Source organism: Denticeps clupeoides, chromosome 4, assembly GCF_900700375.1.
Source record: "Denticeps clupeoides chromosome 4, fDenClu1.1, whole genome shotgun sequence".
Taxonomy (NCBI): domain Eukaryota; kingdom Metazoa; phylum Chordata; class Actinopteri; order Clupeiformes; family Denticipitidae; genus Denticeps; species Denticeps clupeoides.
The window spans coordinates 35,025,090-35,041,136 of NC_041710.1; the positions used below are offsets into that span (position 1 = coordinate 35,025,090).

The 16,047-nt window shown below is 42.5% G+C and overlaps 2 protein-coding genes across 3 annotated transcripts; both read left to right on the forward strand.

Moving 5' to 3' along the window:
- Positions 1-237: 237 nt before the first annotated feature.
- On the forward strand, positions 238-2,258 carry LOC114788859 (free fatty acid receptor 2). Its single transcript, XM_028977787.1, has 2 exons — positions 238-318; positions 1,198-2,258. The coding sequence occupies exon 2, from the start codon at positions 1,230-1,232 to the stop codon at positions 2,226-2,228; it is 999 nt and encodes a 332-aa protein (XP_028833620.1). The 5' UTR covers positions 238-318; positions 1,198-1,229; the 3' UTR covers positions 2,229-2,258.
- A 1,043-nt stretch (positions 2,259-3,301) lies between these two features.
- On the forward strand, positions 3,302-6,014 carry LOC114788858 (free fatty acid receptor 3-like). Of its 2 annotated transcripts, XM_028977786.1 has the most exons (3): positions 3,302-3,426; positions 4,046-4,228; positions 4,316-6,014. In XM_028977786.1, the coding sequence occupies exons 2-3, from the start codon at positions 4,127-4,129 to the stop codon at positions 5,132-5,134; spliced, it is 921 nt and encodes a 306-aa protein (XP_028833619.1). In that variant the 5' UTR covers positions 3,302-3,426; positions 4,046-4,126; the 3' UTR covers positions 5,135-6,014. The 2 variants fall into 2 exon arrangements, with proteins under 2 accessions (XP_028833619.1, XP_028833618.1); XM_028977785.1 differs by having other exon boundaries at positions 4,046-6,009.
- Positions 6,015-16,047: the final 10,033 nt, after the last annotated feature.

The window sequence follows — 16,047 nt, forward strand, 5'->3', positions numbered from 1 at the left end:
AAACCATATATTGCAAAATGGATACGATTGAATCGCACCTTGTCACTAATGATAATAATAATAATAATTTTGATCAAATCAGGCCACTAAATGTTACTTCATCATTTTTAAACTTTCAATACAGCATTGTTATCTGAGTCAATCTTAGAAGAGATTTAAATAGAAGTACCTCTAAAAAAGGAGGTTTCATTTCCCCTTTCTCTTCTGTGGTCAGAGTTGTGTGTATGTGCAATTTATTGCAGCATCACTTCAAACTGCCTCATTTAAAAGGAAGAAAAGACTTCATCACTGCAAACAAAGACTCAAAGTCTGAACAAGGTATGGATGTTACGTTTCATTTTACTGCTATTGAAAACTAAGTACACATAATCGAAACCTCTTAGATCTCTAATAAGAAATCAAGCTCATTTAAATGAAGTCAGTTGTAACGTGATTTTATCTTGTGATGTTATAGTGTTTTGTGTGCTTTTATACACCACATTTCATGGTTAAAAAGTCATGGGAGTTTTAATTTATGCTGTTAAAAGATGCTTGACATACTTGATATAATTAGTTTTGTATTCAGAATAAATATACACAAATTATCACTAATAAATAATTCGGGAATATCTTACACAGTCTGACTGTGTAGAGATGTAGTACAATGAGAATTTTTGTTAACAGAAGATTCACTGCTTCAACCAATAATTATTGATTCAAAAACTGCTGATAATCTATTTGCAGGTTTGTTCTCAGATGACTATAAAATGATTAGCCTATAGTAAACCTTTAAAAGAGCCCATGATGACATTAAAACAAAAAGATGTCCATCTTTGTTGAATCCTGAAGAAATACTTCATCAGACATCAGACCATAGGGTTAGGTGCGGAAGCATTACTTTGCTACCATTTAGGGTCACAGTCTGTCTGATGGTGGCAAGCAACCTTGTGCTATTTCCTGTATTGCCTTTCAGACCCTGTTGTCCATTTATGAAGGTGTAACCTCTCTGGTCAACACTCCTGCAGGCCAATATCAGCAGCAGGCTTTAGAAAGTCCACTCAGATAAACACCTTCCTACCGTTACTAACATTAAGAACATGCTAGAACACAGTGAACTGGTCTTGACAGTGTAATCCCAGCTAGTTTTTTGTTTTTAGATGACCTGATGATTTTATGAATCCCATAGTTCACTTCTATTTTATTTCTTGTTCTTTTTAGTCTAGATCACTGTCCACGGTTGAAGTGCAACGATGACAGGAGGCAACAGCCAAATTGTGCTCGCTGTCTACATCATCACATTTGTAACTGGTATGCCTGCCAACATCCTGGCTCTCTACACTTTTGTCCGAAAGGTGCGGCAAAGTCCGACACCACTGGACATCCTCCTGCTCAACCTCACCATCTCAGATGTGGTCTTCCTGATCTTCCTTCCTTTCCGGATCAAGGAAGCATCCGATGATCTGAAGTGGAATATGCCTTTTTTTCTCTGCCCGCTGTCAGGTTACATCTTCTACTCCACCATCTACAACAGCACCTTCTTCCTGACAGGCATTGCAGTGGAGCGCTACTTGGGAGTGGCCTACCCCATACAGTATAAGCTGAAGAGGAAACCCCTCTACGCCGTCATCTACAGTGTCTTTGCCTGGGTGATCTCCTTCACCCACTGCAGCATCGTCTACATCATGCAGTACTACGACCATGTCAACCAGACTGCAATCAACCCCTCAGCAAGGGACACGTGCTATGAGGAGTTCTCCGATGCCCAGCTGGCGATCCTGCTTCCAGTCCGCCTGGAGCTCTGTATCGTCCTCTTCTGCATCCCGCTCCTCATCTGCTTCTTCTGCTATATGAATTTACTGCGCCTGCTGCTGAAGCTCCCGAACATCACCCCTCGAAAACGCTTCAGAGCCGTGGGCCTGGCTATTGGCACCATGTTGATGTTCATTGTGTGCTTTGGGCCCTACAATGTGTCTCACGTTGTGGGCTACGTGAACTGGGCCAGTCCTCCATGGCGCAAGCATGCTCTTCTCACCAGCACTTTCAACGCCTGCCTTGACCCCTTTATTTACTATTTCTCCTCTTCCGTGCTGAGAGGCACATTCAACCACCTCCTGAAGCAGGTGACTGGGAGACTGCACCTGCGCTGCTGCTGTCGAGCCTTCTACTGCCCCCTGCTGAACTGTTCCAGGACAGAGGAGAGCACTCAGAGCTCCAACGACAGCTCCGCCCGCCAGGGAGCCTGGGACTGATGCAGGACACTAAACTCAGCAACTTTCATACCTGCCTGGAAGCTTTTTTACACATACGTTTCAACTAAAAGGCCGTGCATCAAACTCTAGGAGGAATGAATTAAAGGCAAAGAACGACACTTAAAATAGTCATAAATCTGATTTCTAGGAGAGCTGGACTCTCCAAATGGCACAACAGATTCTCTAACTTTCCTAATAATTAGCAAATTTATATGGGTTTTTGTTTTGTTTGAAACCCGAGGAGTGTCTCCTCGAGATAATTTACCCTGCATGTTCTCACAATCTCTGGCAGCTTTGTAAAGAAGGAAGATCTTTTCTTCTTTTACATTTAAATTTTTTTTTTCACACATGGAAACATGACCAGGAGATGTTCAATCTTAATAATCTATTGTTTTCATATGAATATCGAATTTATTTAAATTTATTGGGCTCCTTTCTGTCTTCTGAGCCACTCTCAGAGTGGTGACATCTGAAGAATTAAAAAATCTATATATAATTCTGAGAACTTTCATGAGTGATAAATGCACCTAAAGTGATCAGTTGTGGATCAGTTGTTTCTGTGATATTCATATCAATATTGCACGCTTTTAAACTATCAAATCGAGGTAATAAAGGAATGAAGAGTGTGTTGGGAGAAACCATTCAATATTTTTGAAAAAGTATTTAATATTAACATATTAAAAAAAAAGCTAAACATAACATAGACAGAGTTCCTTCCCCGTCTTGCACAATTTGAGATTTTCCTGAGCGTGGCCCCCTGAATCATTTCTTATCATTCTATCCGGGTGTGCACACTGCAGCTGTGCATGATCTATCAGGAAGCCGAGCATGTCCAGTTCATTATGTTTGCTTTGAAGGTGTATAAACCAGAAGGTGGGCTGGTCTAGTTTGCAGAATGAATTGCTGTCTCCTTTTCTCTGACTTTTTACCGATCTTCTAAAAGAATCGATTGTGGCACGTCCCAGCAATCCTGCCCTCCGCACATGCTCTTTTCCAGCATGCAACTTCGGTCCTGGGGTTTCCAAGGGGATGGTGTCTGAATGAATCAGGGCAGATAGATTACATGGTCTGTTATTAATTTTCCATTATCAGGGCTGAACATTGAGAGTGTTGTGTAAACAGTGGCTTGCCGGAGGAAGGATCCGGCCACCGTTGAGTCTCAGAAACAGTCCTGAGTGGCGTGTGCTCCAGAGAAAAGGTAGGATGATCATTTCTGTCTTCAGCAGCAGTGTTGTGATGTGTAAAGAAAACTGGAAATGTAGATACTAGAGACCCACAATACATATTTCATATTGCTTATGAGATGAAGAAATTAATTACAATTACAATGTTTGATGAGGATTATAGCAATAGAATTTTTTTTTTACAATATTATTTTTCCTTTATTAAAATGTAAACACCTATGATCAGGAGTTGCTGATGGACACTGGCATGGTACATTGAACACAATTATGACTATTGATCAATCGCAGAAATTAGGTAAAAGGTCATCTGCATGTAGGCAGGATGGATTTAGGAGTTCTACCATATGCTGGGCTCTGGAAGTGTGAACAGCTTTACTGTAGTGAGTGATTTTTTACTGAAATTACTTTTAAAATGAGTTCAACTTAAATGGCATTTCTGATGTGCAATGAAAACATTTCTAGCATACATAACCTTAAACCAAATGTGTTGTGTCTTTGTGTGTGTGTGTGTGTGTGTGTGTGTGTGTGTGTGTGTATATATATTGTTTATCCATGCCTCAAGCCAATAGATAGAGGTTCCCTTTGGTGCCAAGTCAGTGCTTGTTAACAAAAAATGCTTTTGGGTTGTTGCAGACTTGCTGACATAATGTGACAGACGATCTTCCTCCTCCATTTGTCATCTGTTGCTGAGTCACTGCATGGGCTGGAGCCACCATGCAACAGTGCCAGACACATCTTTGTCTTTCTGTGTACATCATAACATTCGTCACAGGCTTCCCCTCCAACATCTTGACCTTCTATACCTTCAGCGTGAAGGTGCGCAAAAAACCCACCCCCATTGACATTCTGCTGCTGAACCTTACAGTCTCAGACCTCCTCTTCCTCCTCTTCCTCCCATTCAAGATGCAGGAAGTGGCAAACAACATGACATGGAACATGCCCTACGCCTTGTGTCCACTCTCAGGCTTTATCTTCTACATGACGATCTACAACAGCACCTTCTTCCTGACAGCTGTAAGTGTGGAGCGCTACCTCGGTGTCGCCTACCCCATTCGACACTCGCTGACCCGTCGGCCCATATACGCCGCTATGGCCAGCGTCTTCATCTGGCTGCTTTCCGTCACGCATCTGAGCATCGTCTACATCATGCCATACTACAATCCCAGCGCACCCTCCAACAGCAGCAATCTTTCTGGGGTTCCTTCAACGTTCCACAACGTGTGCTATGAGAACTTTTCCGATGAACAGCTTGCCATCCTGCTGCCGGTCCGTCTGGAGCTGTGTATCGTCCTCTTCTGCATCCCACTGCTCATCTGCAGCTTTTGTTACATCAACTTCATCCGCATCCTTCTGCGGCTGCCTAACATTAGCCGGAGGCGGAGGCTGAGGGCCATTGGCCTTGCCCTTGGCACGCTGGTGGTGTTCGCCCTCTGCTTTGGGCCCTACAACGTGTCACATGTGGTGGGATTCATCACCCATAAAAGCCCCCACTGGAGGGACCTGGCACTCCTCCTTAGCTCATTCAATGCATGTCTGGACCCCTTCATCTTCTACCTGTCTTCATCAGCAGTGAGGAGCATGCTGGCTCGTGTCCTGCGGGGCTTCTGGACCAGACTGTGCCTGTGGGACACCTGGAGCCTTCGTTGCTGCTTCATGCAGAGAATGGGCCATGATCAGGCCAAAAAAGGAGCACTGCCAGAACCAGGCCCCAGCGCCCTTTGACAACACTTTGCACTTGAATTCAATATTTTTTGCACTTTGCCTCTTGTTTTTGTGCATTTTGTAGTATACTTCTCTTATTCTGCCTGGGAGTGTGCACCTTGGGTTATGGTCAGGGTCAGCAACAGAACATTGCTGAAACAAAGACAGAAACCATCTGAGAGGATGAGTGTGGGAGTTTGAGGACTATTAACCAAGTGACATTTGTGGGGTAACACACAAAAAAAGAGCCAAAGCCTGATGTACAGATTGCAGTCTTTTAATTACTCCAAACAGACAAGAGCTTATGAATAAACTTTTTTTGGGGGGGGAATATTTGGATTGTAGTGGATTTTGTGTATGTGAGCATAAGGTAAGCATCTTTACTTAATAATAAATAATAATCCGTTATTCGTCATCATACAGTTGTCGCCACCCTACTTTTATTTTTATGTGTGCATGTTTGTGTGTAATCTGCTTATGATGCATAAATGAGTCTGCATATGTATAATAGTGTATGTGGGAGAAACTGTGAGGAAAGCTCTAATACGGGAACCTTATCAGACGTGTCCACCCAATTCCAAAGGCTTCTGTATTGTGTAGAGTTTATTCAGGGTTTTTATAGGGAAATGACTCAACACCCTTATACCAGCTTCCTCATATTTCAATAAATTCCTGGCCGCTGGTGGTGTAAATGTGTGTTTCTGTAAATTAGCCATCCTTAACAGTGTTCCCTTTCAGAAGAATCCCTATCGGTGGATTCTTTTTCCTAGAGCCGGTTACCAGTGTATAATCCATGCTATGATTTCGGTTCTGTTGACTTATGGCATGTTTACCGCATTTCTTTTTTAAATGATCCTTCAGTGGTATTCCACTTTCAACGATGCTAAATTTATGAATCATTAACCTGCCAAACCTTCATTGTGTAGATTTGTCGTTTCAGGTGTTGTTTATGGCAACTCTGTGTGTCGCGTGCAGATAGTGAAGGAAATGGCACTCCGATCTCTGCCTGGCAAAGCACAAAGCCCTGAAAGCCAATTATTTCCACAACTCCTAATCAAATACGACTGTCAGATAATCTGCTGTCACAGGAGATATGATTTACCACTGGCTTAATGAAACACGTCGAGAAAAACATTTACATTTATCCAAGAGTGGACTATCAGCACAAACAGCCATAAAACGGAGCATCACATATTTTCCGTCCAGAAAATGTGATCATACATGCACAAGCACACACATTCAGAGGATTTAAAAGTGTTAAAATGCCAGGTTTTTGTGAGACAATACTAGCTAAATATTTTAGATATGATCTATAGCCTTAGAAAAGTGTACATTAAGCTGGTTGTGTAAGTGTGCATACACTTCTTGGGTAAACAAATGAGCAATTTTATATCTTCACCTTGGACTTCTGAGTGTTGGACAATATAATGAACAGTATTAGTTCAAGCTGTTTAAATCCATTGAATAACATGACAAGGGTAAGTGGTGAACTGCCCAAAGTTAAAAAAAGTAAAGGCAAAGTAGAGTACATTTCAGAATTATACAAAAAGGCTTTTTTTCAGGTAACAAGATGTTCTGCAACAATGGAGGTTGATCATGCCTTGAAAATTCAGCTTGAAGCACGGATTAATAGCACGGCTTAATAGTGGTCATAGCATACAAGTGTCAGATATAACTGTAAAGGGAAAAAAGGGAGCAAGAAAGCCATTGTTCAGATGCCAGGACCCTCTGGTGTGCATCTAGTTTGTCAGGGGTTTATTCTTAATGATCACTAACTTTAAAATTGTTCATAAAATAACTATTAATAGAAATATTACACAAACAAATAGCAATGAAAAAAAGTAAGTAAAACATTATATTTTATTAAACTTTAAAAACATGATCGGTTTGCAGGGTTGGTTTCATGAACACATGTATAAATACATTTAAACAGAAGTATGAGTGGAGATTTTGTCTTTGTAAAAACCAAAAAGCTCAGCGATTTGCAAAAGCATCACATAGTCAAAAAATGGAAGTTATTTTCTTTTTTATACCTGGAAGGTAAAAAAAAACGAGATTATATAATGAATTGTGTACTAAATCACAAGCCAATGCCACTAACACTATGAATCATACATTTTCTTTTTCTTTATTTATTCTGGAAGTATGAATGCACGACAGCTGCAGATCAACAGCAGAAATATTTATTCCAATCATACTTTCAAAAGTAAAAAAAATCTAAATGAAATGTCTCATTTCCTGCATAAAGAATAAAACTCCAGGTAAAACCAAATGTGGATTTTAAAGGTAAGGAAATACTAGATGTACAGATGAAGCTATATATATATATATATATATATATATATATATATATATGTGTGTGTGTATGTGTGTGTGTGTGTGTGTGTGTGTGTGTGTGTGTAAATTATAGGTGAAGCCTTCTGTAAATTATATATATATATGTGTGTGTGTGTGTGTGTGTGTGTTTTGGCCATTGTGCTGGCTCTTTGATAGAAAGTCTTAGATTTTTCACATGATTGTGTCATTTTTCACTTATGACTTACTCACCTAACAAAAAGCACACCAAGCCCATGGCAGACAGCAGTAAGATCTTGAGGATGTTCAGGCATTCAGTGACTCTGCTCGGAACTGCCTCTGTGAACAGTTGAGCTGAGCATTAGTTCCTGTTTTCTTTCTGGAGCGTCTAGCAGATTTGCAGTTACATCAGTGTAGCACAAATATTGACCTTTCCTCACGGCACTGTGTTCATATGAAGCAGGATGACTGCAGCAAATAGATTTGTGTTTATAGTGGTTTTATGTGCTCAGACACACACTCGCATGCACACTCGAAATAAGGTCTATGCTCAAAGTACAATTCAGTTCAGCTCCATTTCATTTGAATAGCACAGTTTATGAAAGGCCCTGCTTTCCTTTACAGAAAGAGAACATAGACCATGTTTTTTATAGCGTTTGGTCTGCATACTCTACATCTATTTCTTATACACTAAAAGAAATGCAGAAGTAGACTTTAGCCATTTGATGTCAGGTCTGCATGTCCTTAGATGCAATGAACATAGAGGAACTTTGGGAAGGTGCCAGCAGCAAAAAGAGCAGACATGCTGAAATCAATCACCTGTCAAATATGCTGCGAATTGTGCTGCTGCACAGTGACAAATATGCATAAATAGCTGTTGAAAGATTAGCATAGTTCGACTAACCAGATGTCCTCTTTTCCTCATACATGTCTCAGAGGACCTGGAAATAATGTCCAGTTTTTTGACCTGCCTAAACCTTTGTCACATCATGGGCATCCAACATGCCTCTTCACTTCCACTCATGCTAGAGGACCCCGGTGCACACGCATCAACTGAGTACAGGTTCTAGTGGAAACCTCCAGTCACACATGGTACGTAAGAAGGTTGATAATACAGTACTCAAATGATGAAAAAGCAATGTGACTGTGTCTGTGAACGTGTGTGAAGACTCCCTCACCCCAAGTGAAAGATGCAGACAGTGGTGTCTGTAGGGCAGGGTGGTCACTCACAGAGCAAGTATAGGTGACATCATCAGCCCCCAGTGACCATTCAGGAAGCACAAGCACACTGATCAGCTGACTTTCTTTTGAAGATTTATCTGTCATTCGAAAGCAATGGCCCAGCAGTTGTGTATGATTTGCTGAAATGTTCTGGACAGATTCTGACACCAAGGGCTCATGGGTAAGACTGAAGGCTGATAAAGCACTGGACCAAAAGCAATCATATTCATCTGGGTCTGTCTGGGCCGATGCACCTGTCTGTGTCCAACTTATTCTGACTGATGTTGGGTAGAAGCCTCCAGTAACACACAACAGATTCCACTTCCCAGAGCTGGCTCTGTGGGGCATCTTCAGGAAGACCTGGGGGTTACTTGGGGGTGCTGTGAAACAGAAATGTCTTTATTAGGCTAAATGTAAAAGATAGTAGCTAAATAGGAGCCATTTTATAAATATACAGTTTATAATACAACTTGTATTGTATAGATGACTTCCCCTGTAAACATGATTGTTTAAGAATATTTTATTGTGTGCATTTTTTGTATGGTATTAGCTACCATCTATTCATACATAGTGTTTGCCCCTGTTCTGCCCCTGTTTTTTTTCCATGTTAGTCACATTTATATTTCAGATCATCAAAAAGTATAAATTTGTACAGTCTGTGTTTTACCAGACAAAAATAAAATTAAGTGAAAGTCATTGTGAAACACAGCACACGATGACACAACGAAATGTGTTCTCAGCTTTTAACCATCACACTTGGTGAGCAGTTGGCACCATCACAGGCGTCCAGGGATCAGGGATGGTGGCACCTTGGCGGATCGGGACTTGAACCGGCAACCTTCTGATTATGGGTGCTTTTCCTTACCCGCTAGGCCACCACTGCCCCAAATGCACACACTGGTTCTTCAGAGTCTCACGTGACAGAACAAAAGAAAACATTTTTACACCCAACCACCAAACAAATGCATATCTGCTTTCTGAATGGCGAAGTAGAATGTCCGAACCACTCTTTACACCTATCAGCATTTCTAGCCACTGCAGGACCATAGACAGACTAGGGGAACACGTATTAATGTTAAATAATCTCACAAAGTGAAATTTTCATGATAGAGGACCTTTAAGAAAAACCTGCCTGGCAAAGGGATGTAGACCAAAAGATCCTCAAAAGCTAGACATCTTAGAAGGTCTGTGTACCATTTCATGTGGCAACACCACAGTAAATTCAAATTCAAATTTTATTTGTCACATACATAGTCGTACACGGTATGATATACAGTGAAATGCTTTTTGTGACTGCTACAGACCACGGTATTGCCAATGTAAAAAAGACCATGTGGTGTGAGAGAATAGAGTGAGTAGAAAAACTCTTTCTCCCTGCACACAAAGCACTGTGTTCAACCACTCCAACTTGATGTTACCTGGCAGAAAGAGGTATGGCACAATAGAGGTTAAAATTAACAGTTTCTAATTTATTAACACCGGTAAATAATTATTGTAGTTACATGTGAATATTGAACGTAAAAAGGTACCAAGGTTACAGAGAAAATAAAAATGAGAAGAAAGAGTAAAGGGGGAGAAAGAGAGAGAGGGAGAGAGAAAGACTCAGAAGCCTTCCGGCTGAGCAAGAAAGCTCAGTCCTTTTTTCCACATGTGAGCAGACCTTTATACCCCTGGCCTACAGGAAGTTGTCACTGGCCTACAGGAAGTTGTCACTGACCAATCAGAACCTGTTGTTTCTGATGTCACGCCCCAGTGCCTCCCATTTGGGGAAGACAAAGAGAGTGGGTGGTCCTGACGGCTGACACTTCACATGTTGCCGTCAGACAAAAGGCATGTAAAACAGAGGTGTTGAATCTTCACGCACAACCATTGACACAGGAATGTCACATATCTTCTTGTATACAGCTGCTATGCAAGACAAAAGCATGGTCCTGCGACACCCAATCTTACACCAATGTTGCAAGTATACAATGAATCAATATGCAAATATTGCAAACATAACCAAATATTACACTTTTACGTAAAATATGTGTAACAGGTAGGGTGAAGGTGTGCAAATGAGTGAAAGACAATGTTTAAAGAAAAGAGAAAAAGAGCCATAAAAAAAAGATCAGTAAAGTAAAAAGGGACTTCAGGGAGCAAAAGCGCTTCCCTGATCGGAGCAGAAAGAAGAGTCCATTGTTGGGGTGGTTGAGGTCCTTCATGATCTTCCTGTCCCTGATCCAGCACCGCTTACTGTAGATTGCTTGAAGGTCAGGGAACTTGGTGCAGATAATGCAAACCTCCCCTCTGAACCGGAACTTCCTGTTTGAGCCTTTGTTTGTATTTAGGCATGAGGAAGATGGTGGCATAGTCGGCTTTACCAAACGGTGGACGAGATTGTGCCTTGTAGACATTCTTGATTGCGGTGTAACAGTGTTCTATCACCCCTGGTGGGGTAGGTGACGTGCTGATGAAAGTTTAGCACTGCGTGTTTGAGGCTGGCATTATTAAAATCCCCTGCCACAATAAACACAGCGTCCCCGTCCTGTATCTGGTGCTGTGTGAGTGCCTCATGCAGGTCGCATAAGGCAGTGTCCGTGTCTGCTTTTGGTGGAATGTAAGCGGCTATGATGATGACTGATGTGAACTCCAGAGGAAGATAAAAAGGATGGTATTTGATGGTCAGTAGTTCCAGGTTGAGTGAGCAGGAGCGTGCTAGAGGAACAACGCTCGCGCTGTTGCACCAGCTGTTGTTTACCATCAAGCACACGCCGCCTCCCCTTGACTTCCCCGAGTCTCGTGTCCTGTCCATGCAGTGAACCGAGAAGAACTCGGCCGGCTGGATGGCGTGGTCCGGGACCGCTGGGTTCAGCCATGTCTAGGTGAAGCAGAGGAGGTTGCAGTCCCGGGTGTCTCTCTGGAAATTTTTCCCTGGCCCTGAGGTCATCGAGCTTGTTCTCCAGTGACTGGACATTGGCGAGCAGGATGCTAGGCAGAGGTGTGCGGTGTGCACAGGCTCTCAGCCTGTTCCTGACGCCGGCTTGTTTCCCTCGGGGCTACCGCTTCGTGTCGCGTCCTCTGTTGTTCCTCAGGATTTCACTCGGCTAGCTGGGATCCGGAGCAGTTAAAAACCTGTTGTTTCTGACATCACGCCCCCAGTGCCTCCCGTCTGGGGAAGACAAAGAAAGTAGGCTGTCCCGACGGCCGGCACCTCACACGTTTGGCTCAGGGGAGGGCCAGCAAATGTTGCAATGCCGTTCGACAAAGGCATGCAAAAACAGAGGTGTTGATTCTACATGCACAACAAAGGCACAGAAATGTCATGGCTCTGCGACGTCCCAGCTTACAAAGTTAGCATGTTCTTCAGGTCATAAAGCCATTGTCTGTACCTCCATCCCCCAACCTGTGATCACCTCCTCAAATGGAAGCACGGTGGAACTTATTAAAGTACTTGCAGATGCTTTAAGTACTAATAGAATCCCAGTTCCTGAACTTCCCATATTCAGTGGGGAATAAAGGTCCACTTGTTTGAAGCTTCATCCCCTGGCTGAGCCAACTTTGTCTTGGCCGCTCAAGGTGCGGCCTGGCTGCTCAAGGGTGAGGTCAATATGATAAAGAAACAATATGCTTTATGCAAAGAAATTTCTATGTGGACTTATCAGCGTTCCCACAGAGAAGGAAGCTATTGAGCTAGTCAAGGACGTAAGGTGCCATAGTCAAAAGATCAAGGCATGGCTGGAAGTTTCATTTAGAAGTTGCCTTCACATTTTGGTAGGGTTAAAGGTTATGAACCTGCGAGCCATACTTCCTAAGACTTTTTTGTGGATCTAATGAAAGGAATGGATGGAAAAAGAATCAAGTCTGTAGGGTGTGAGTTTCTAATGATCCCCCCCAGCTGTAAATCAAATGGGTGGCATCTGGTAGAGAGAGATCAGAAATGTTAGGAATGTTTTATCTGCCATTCTCGACAAGTAATCACAAAGATTGGACTGTTCCTCTTTTACCGACTCTCTTGTCCATAATTAAGTGATGGTTATTGTTAACAACAGACCACTTACCATTACAAGTTGTTCAGCTGTGCTGTAGTGTGTCACAATGACAGTCACTTCACTTTCACTTCACTTGATTGCAGTAGTTACCAGGAAAGATGGCTAATAAGGGTGGCCAAATTAGTTATGAGGTTTAGGGGGCGATCACTTTAGGTTTGTATATAGGTTTGTAGATTTTCTTCCTTAATAATGAAACCCTTCACTTAACCACATTTTTGATTACTTGTGTTGTTTTTGACTAATATTTAAATTTGTCTGATGAACTGAAACATTTAAATGTGACTAACAGAAAAAGTAAGAAATCAGAGAGGGGCCAAGCATGTTTTTCACACCACTATATTTGATGAATCAAGATGCAATGGCGACCCTTACCCAGCACCGTCAGCTCAGTTCCACTGCCTTGTTCTGGCAACTTTGTGGAAATAGTCAGTCGGCAGAAATACCATCCACTGTCCTCTACTGTCACTGTGGAGATGACCAGTGAGGTTCCGTCCTTTTCCCGTTGGAACTTGCCTTTAGGGTCACTGAGTGGGATATCTATCTTTTCCCCTGACTGCAGCACTTTTGACCAGGACACAGCATAGTTGCTGGAATTCACGTTGACTGTACAGTGCAAGGTGACGGCTTGTCCTTGTATAGTTGCCAGCATTGGAGGGTGCTGCATGACCCTCACTGCGAGAGTAAATGAGGCATTCAGTAACAGTCTTCATGCATAGAGTCCAATTAAAAAAATATTACAATCACAGATTCAGAAAACAACCTTCTATGTTAGTCAAGACTGGATATCACCTGTGTTTGCCAGTATAAATCTGCCCTGTTTGTATTGGTTTGCTGTCGAGTCATTGTTGGGAGATGTTTCTCCTGTCCTGCTTTGTACCCGAACCCAATGGGTTTTATACGGTTAATGAGTAGTCGGTTACTACTTAACAAAATTAGATAATAACATATTTAGCTTAAAAAGATAAATGTTGACTAAGCAGAATTTGTACAATAATTAAAAGATTGGTGTGATTCAGGTTAATTTATTGGTTACAAGGCTTCCCATAATTCCCCTGTTATTCTGTGCATTGCTTTAATGTCATAGCAGCCGTCTATTCTTGTGATATTGTCTGTGTTATTTCTGTTTGCCAATTATTTTATACTCATTCAATAGAGTGTTTCCTTCTTTTTCTGACATCTCTTTACTTGATGCTTATTAGTAATATAAATATTATCACGTGTCCCTTTATTGAATTTAAAGAAAAAGACAAGAAAATCTTTCCAAAAGTAACTGTAATATAATAAAACTTTTCCCTCCAGATTACATTATATTATATTAGGTAGCTTGATACTCCCCAACGCTGGTGAGTACACACTTTTACTTTTATTTTAAATGTTCATTTTTTGTGTGCCTGTCATGGCCAACACACCTCCAAGCCACCAGAGAGACAGCGACCCGGAAGCGGGCAGAATAAAAGTAAAAGAGTATAAAAGTAAAAAATGGCTTGCTCTTTGTTGAATTTATTCCCGGAGATGCCACGCCTGACTGATTGTAACCTATGACCACGACCTTTGCCTGTTCCTGACCTAGAGCTTTGCCTGCCCCTTTTGCTGAGACAATCTTCCATGTTACCTGCCATCCCAGACGCCCTCCCGTCCAGCCTTCCCTCGCCTCCTTCCCCGCTACACCCCACGGAACCAGAGTTCCCTCCCCGCCGCTGCGGCACGTCCACTGCTACAATCCCATTCCCACTCACCTGCTGCCTCCCTCTCACCAGCCAAGCACCTCCGGTCGTCCTCCCCAACTTGTCCAGTGTCGTCCGGGCATGCTTGGAGTGAGGGGACAAGTCGTCGTAGTCGATGCGTCTAGTCTAGGTGTGGGAGCGGTACTATCGCAATGCAATCCACAAATTACACCCCTGTGCCTTCTTCTCCTGAGGACTAAACCCGGCAGAGCAGAACTACGACGTCGAGAACAGGGAACACTGGGCCATAAAATTGGCTCTGGAGGAGTGGCGCCATTGGCTGGAGGGGTCAGTCCAATCATTTGAAGTACTGACTGATCACAAGAATCTGGCGTATCTCCAAAACGGCCAACACCTCAATCCACGGCAATCACCGTATCCTACATCTCAGGCACCAAAAATGCAAAGGCCAAGGCCCTGTCCTGTCGATTCATCTGAGACTGTGGACAATCCATCCTCCCCCATCCTCTCCCAGACATTCCTACTGGCCCCGTGCACTGGACCCTCATGCAAGGGGTGATTGTGGATCACGTACACCACACCCCACCTCGAACCACGCCTCCCAACCTCACATACGTGTCACCCCCTCTCCGTCCGCACATCCGGGGGCATGACACTCCGCTGGCCGGACACCCTGGACGCCAGCACACCCTGGCCAACATTCGGTGCCGGGCCTGGCCACAGATGTACTGGTCCCAAGTCCACCGGGTCCTCAACCACACCGACGAGCGCTTGAAGCGACAGGCGGACCAACGTCGTTGGCCGGCCCTCATGTACCACCCCGGAGATAGGGTTTGGGTCTTCACCCGAGGCTTGCCTATATTGTTGAATTTATTCCCAGAGACAGAGATCCCTCCACATCCTCTGCTACACTCCCGTTCCACTCATCTCCAGCCTCTGTCTCACTGACCAAGCGCATCTGGTCATCCTCCCCAGCTCGTCCAGTGTCCTCTCCCCTTACAACGACTTGTCCCCTCACTCCAAGCATGCCTGCAAGTGCGTCCCCAAACTCGCACGATGATAGTGCCTTATTTTCTTAACAGTCGTTTAATGCAGTTTTTATTTTTTCTTTCTTTTTTATTTTTCTCTTTATTTATTTTTGGAATATTTGCACAGCAGTTTGTAATGACACTGCCTGAAATGTGATATTTAAATAGACATGCATTGTCTTGCACAATACACCCTTTTTCATCAATAGATGAAGCAATAAATAATCTACAATACTGTATATATCTTTCTATGTGTTGAAATGTATTGACCATTTGAAAAAAGAACACAGATTTAACTAAGCAATTACTAACTCTAGCTTTGATCTCTGGGGTGTTAAGAATTTGATGCCTGTATAAATGGTTTTCAGTTTTCTTCCAAATCTATTGTTTTTTCCATTATGGCTGTTCATGTATCAGATAGCTTGTGATCCTGACTTCTTTGATGTTGAATGCATTAGTAAATGGGCAAATATTTTTCTTTCTCATTTCACACCATTAATAATGACCTGGGTAATTTTTAATCACAATTATTTGTATGTCACTTACATGCATGTACCAAATGTTATTACATATATTAAGCATTAAAACGTACATAATATTCTGTTCTTGCAGTTTATAATGTATTAAAATATTGAAATGTTTTCAGCTCAGGCTGGGAGAATATATAGCATCAA

Coding starts and splice junctions, on each gene's coding strand:
- LOC114788859 (XM_028977787.1), top strand. CDS start 1,230: ATGACAGGAGGCAACAGCCAAATTGTGCTCGCTGTCTACATCATCACA.
- LOC114788858 (XM_028977785.1), top strand. CDS start 4,127: ATGCAACAGTGCCAGACACATCTTTGTCTTTCTGTGTACATCATAACA.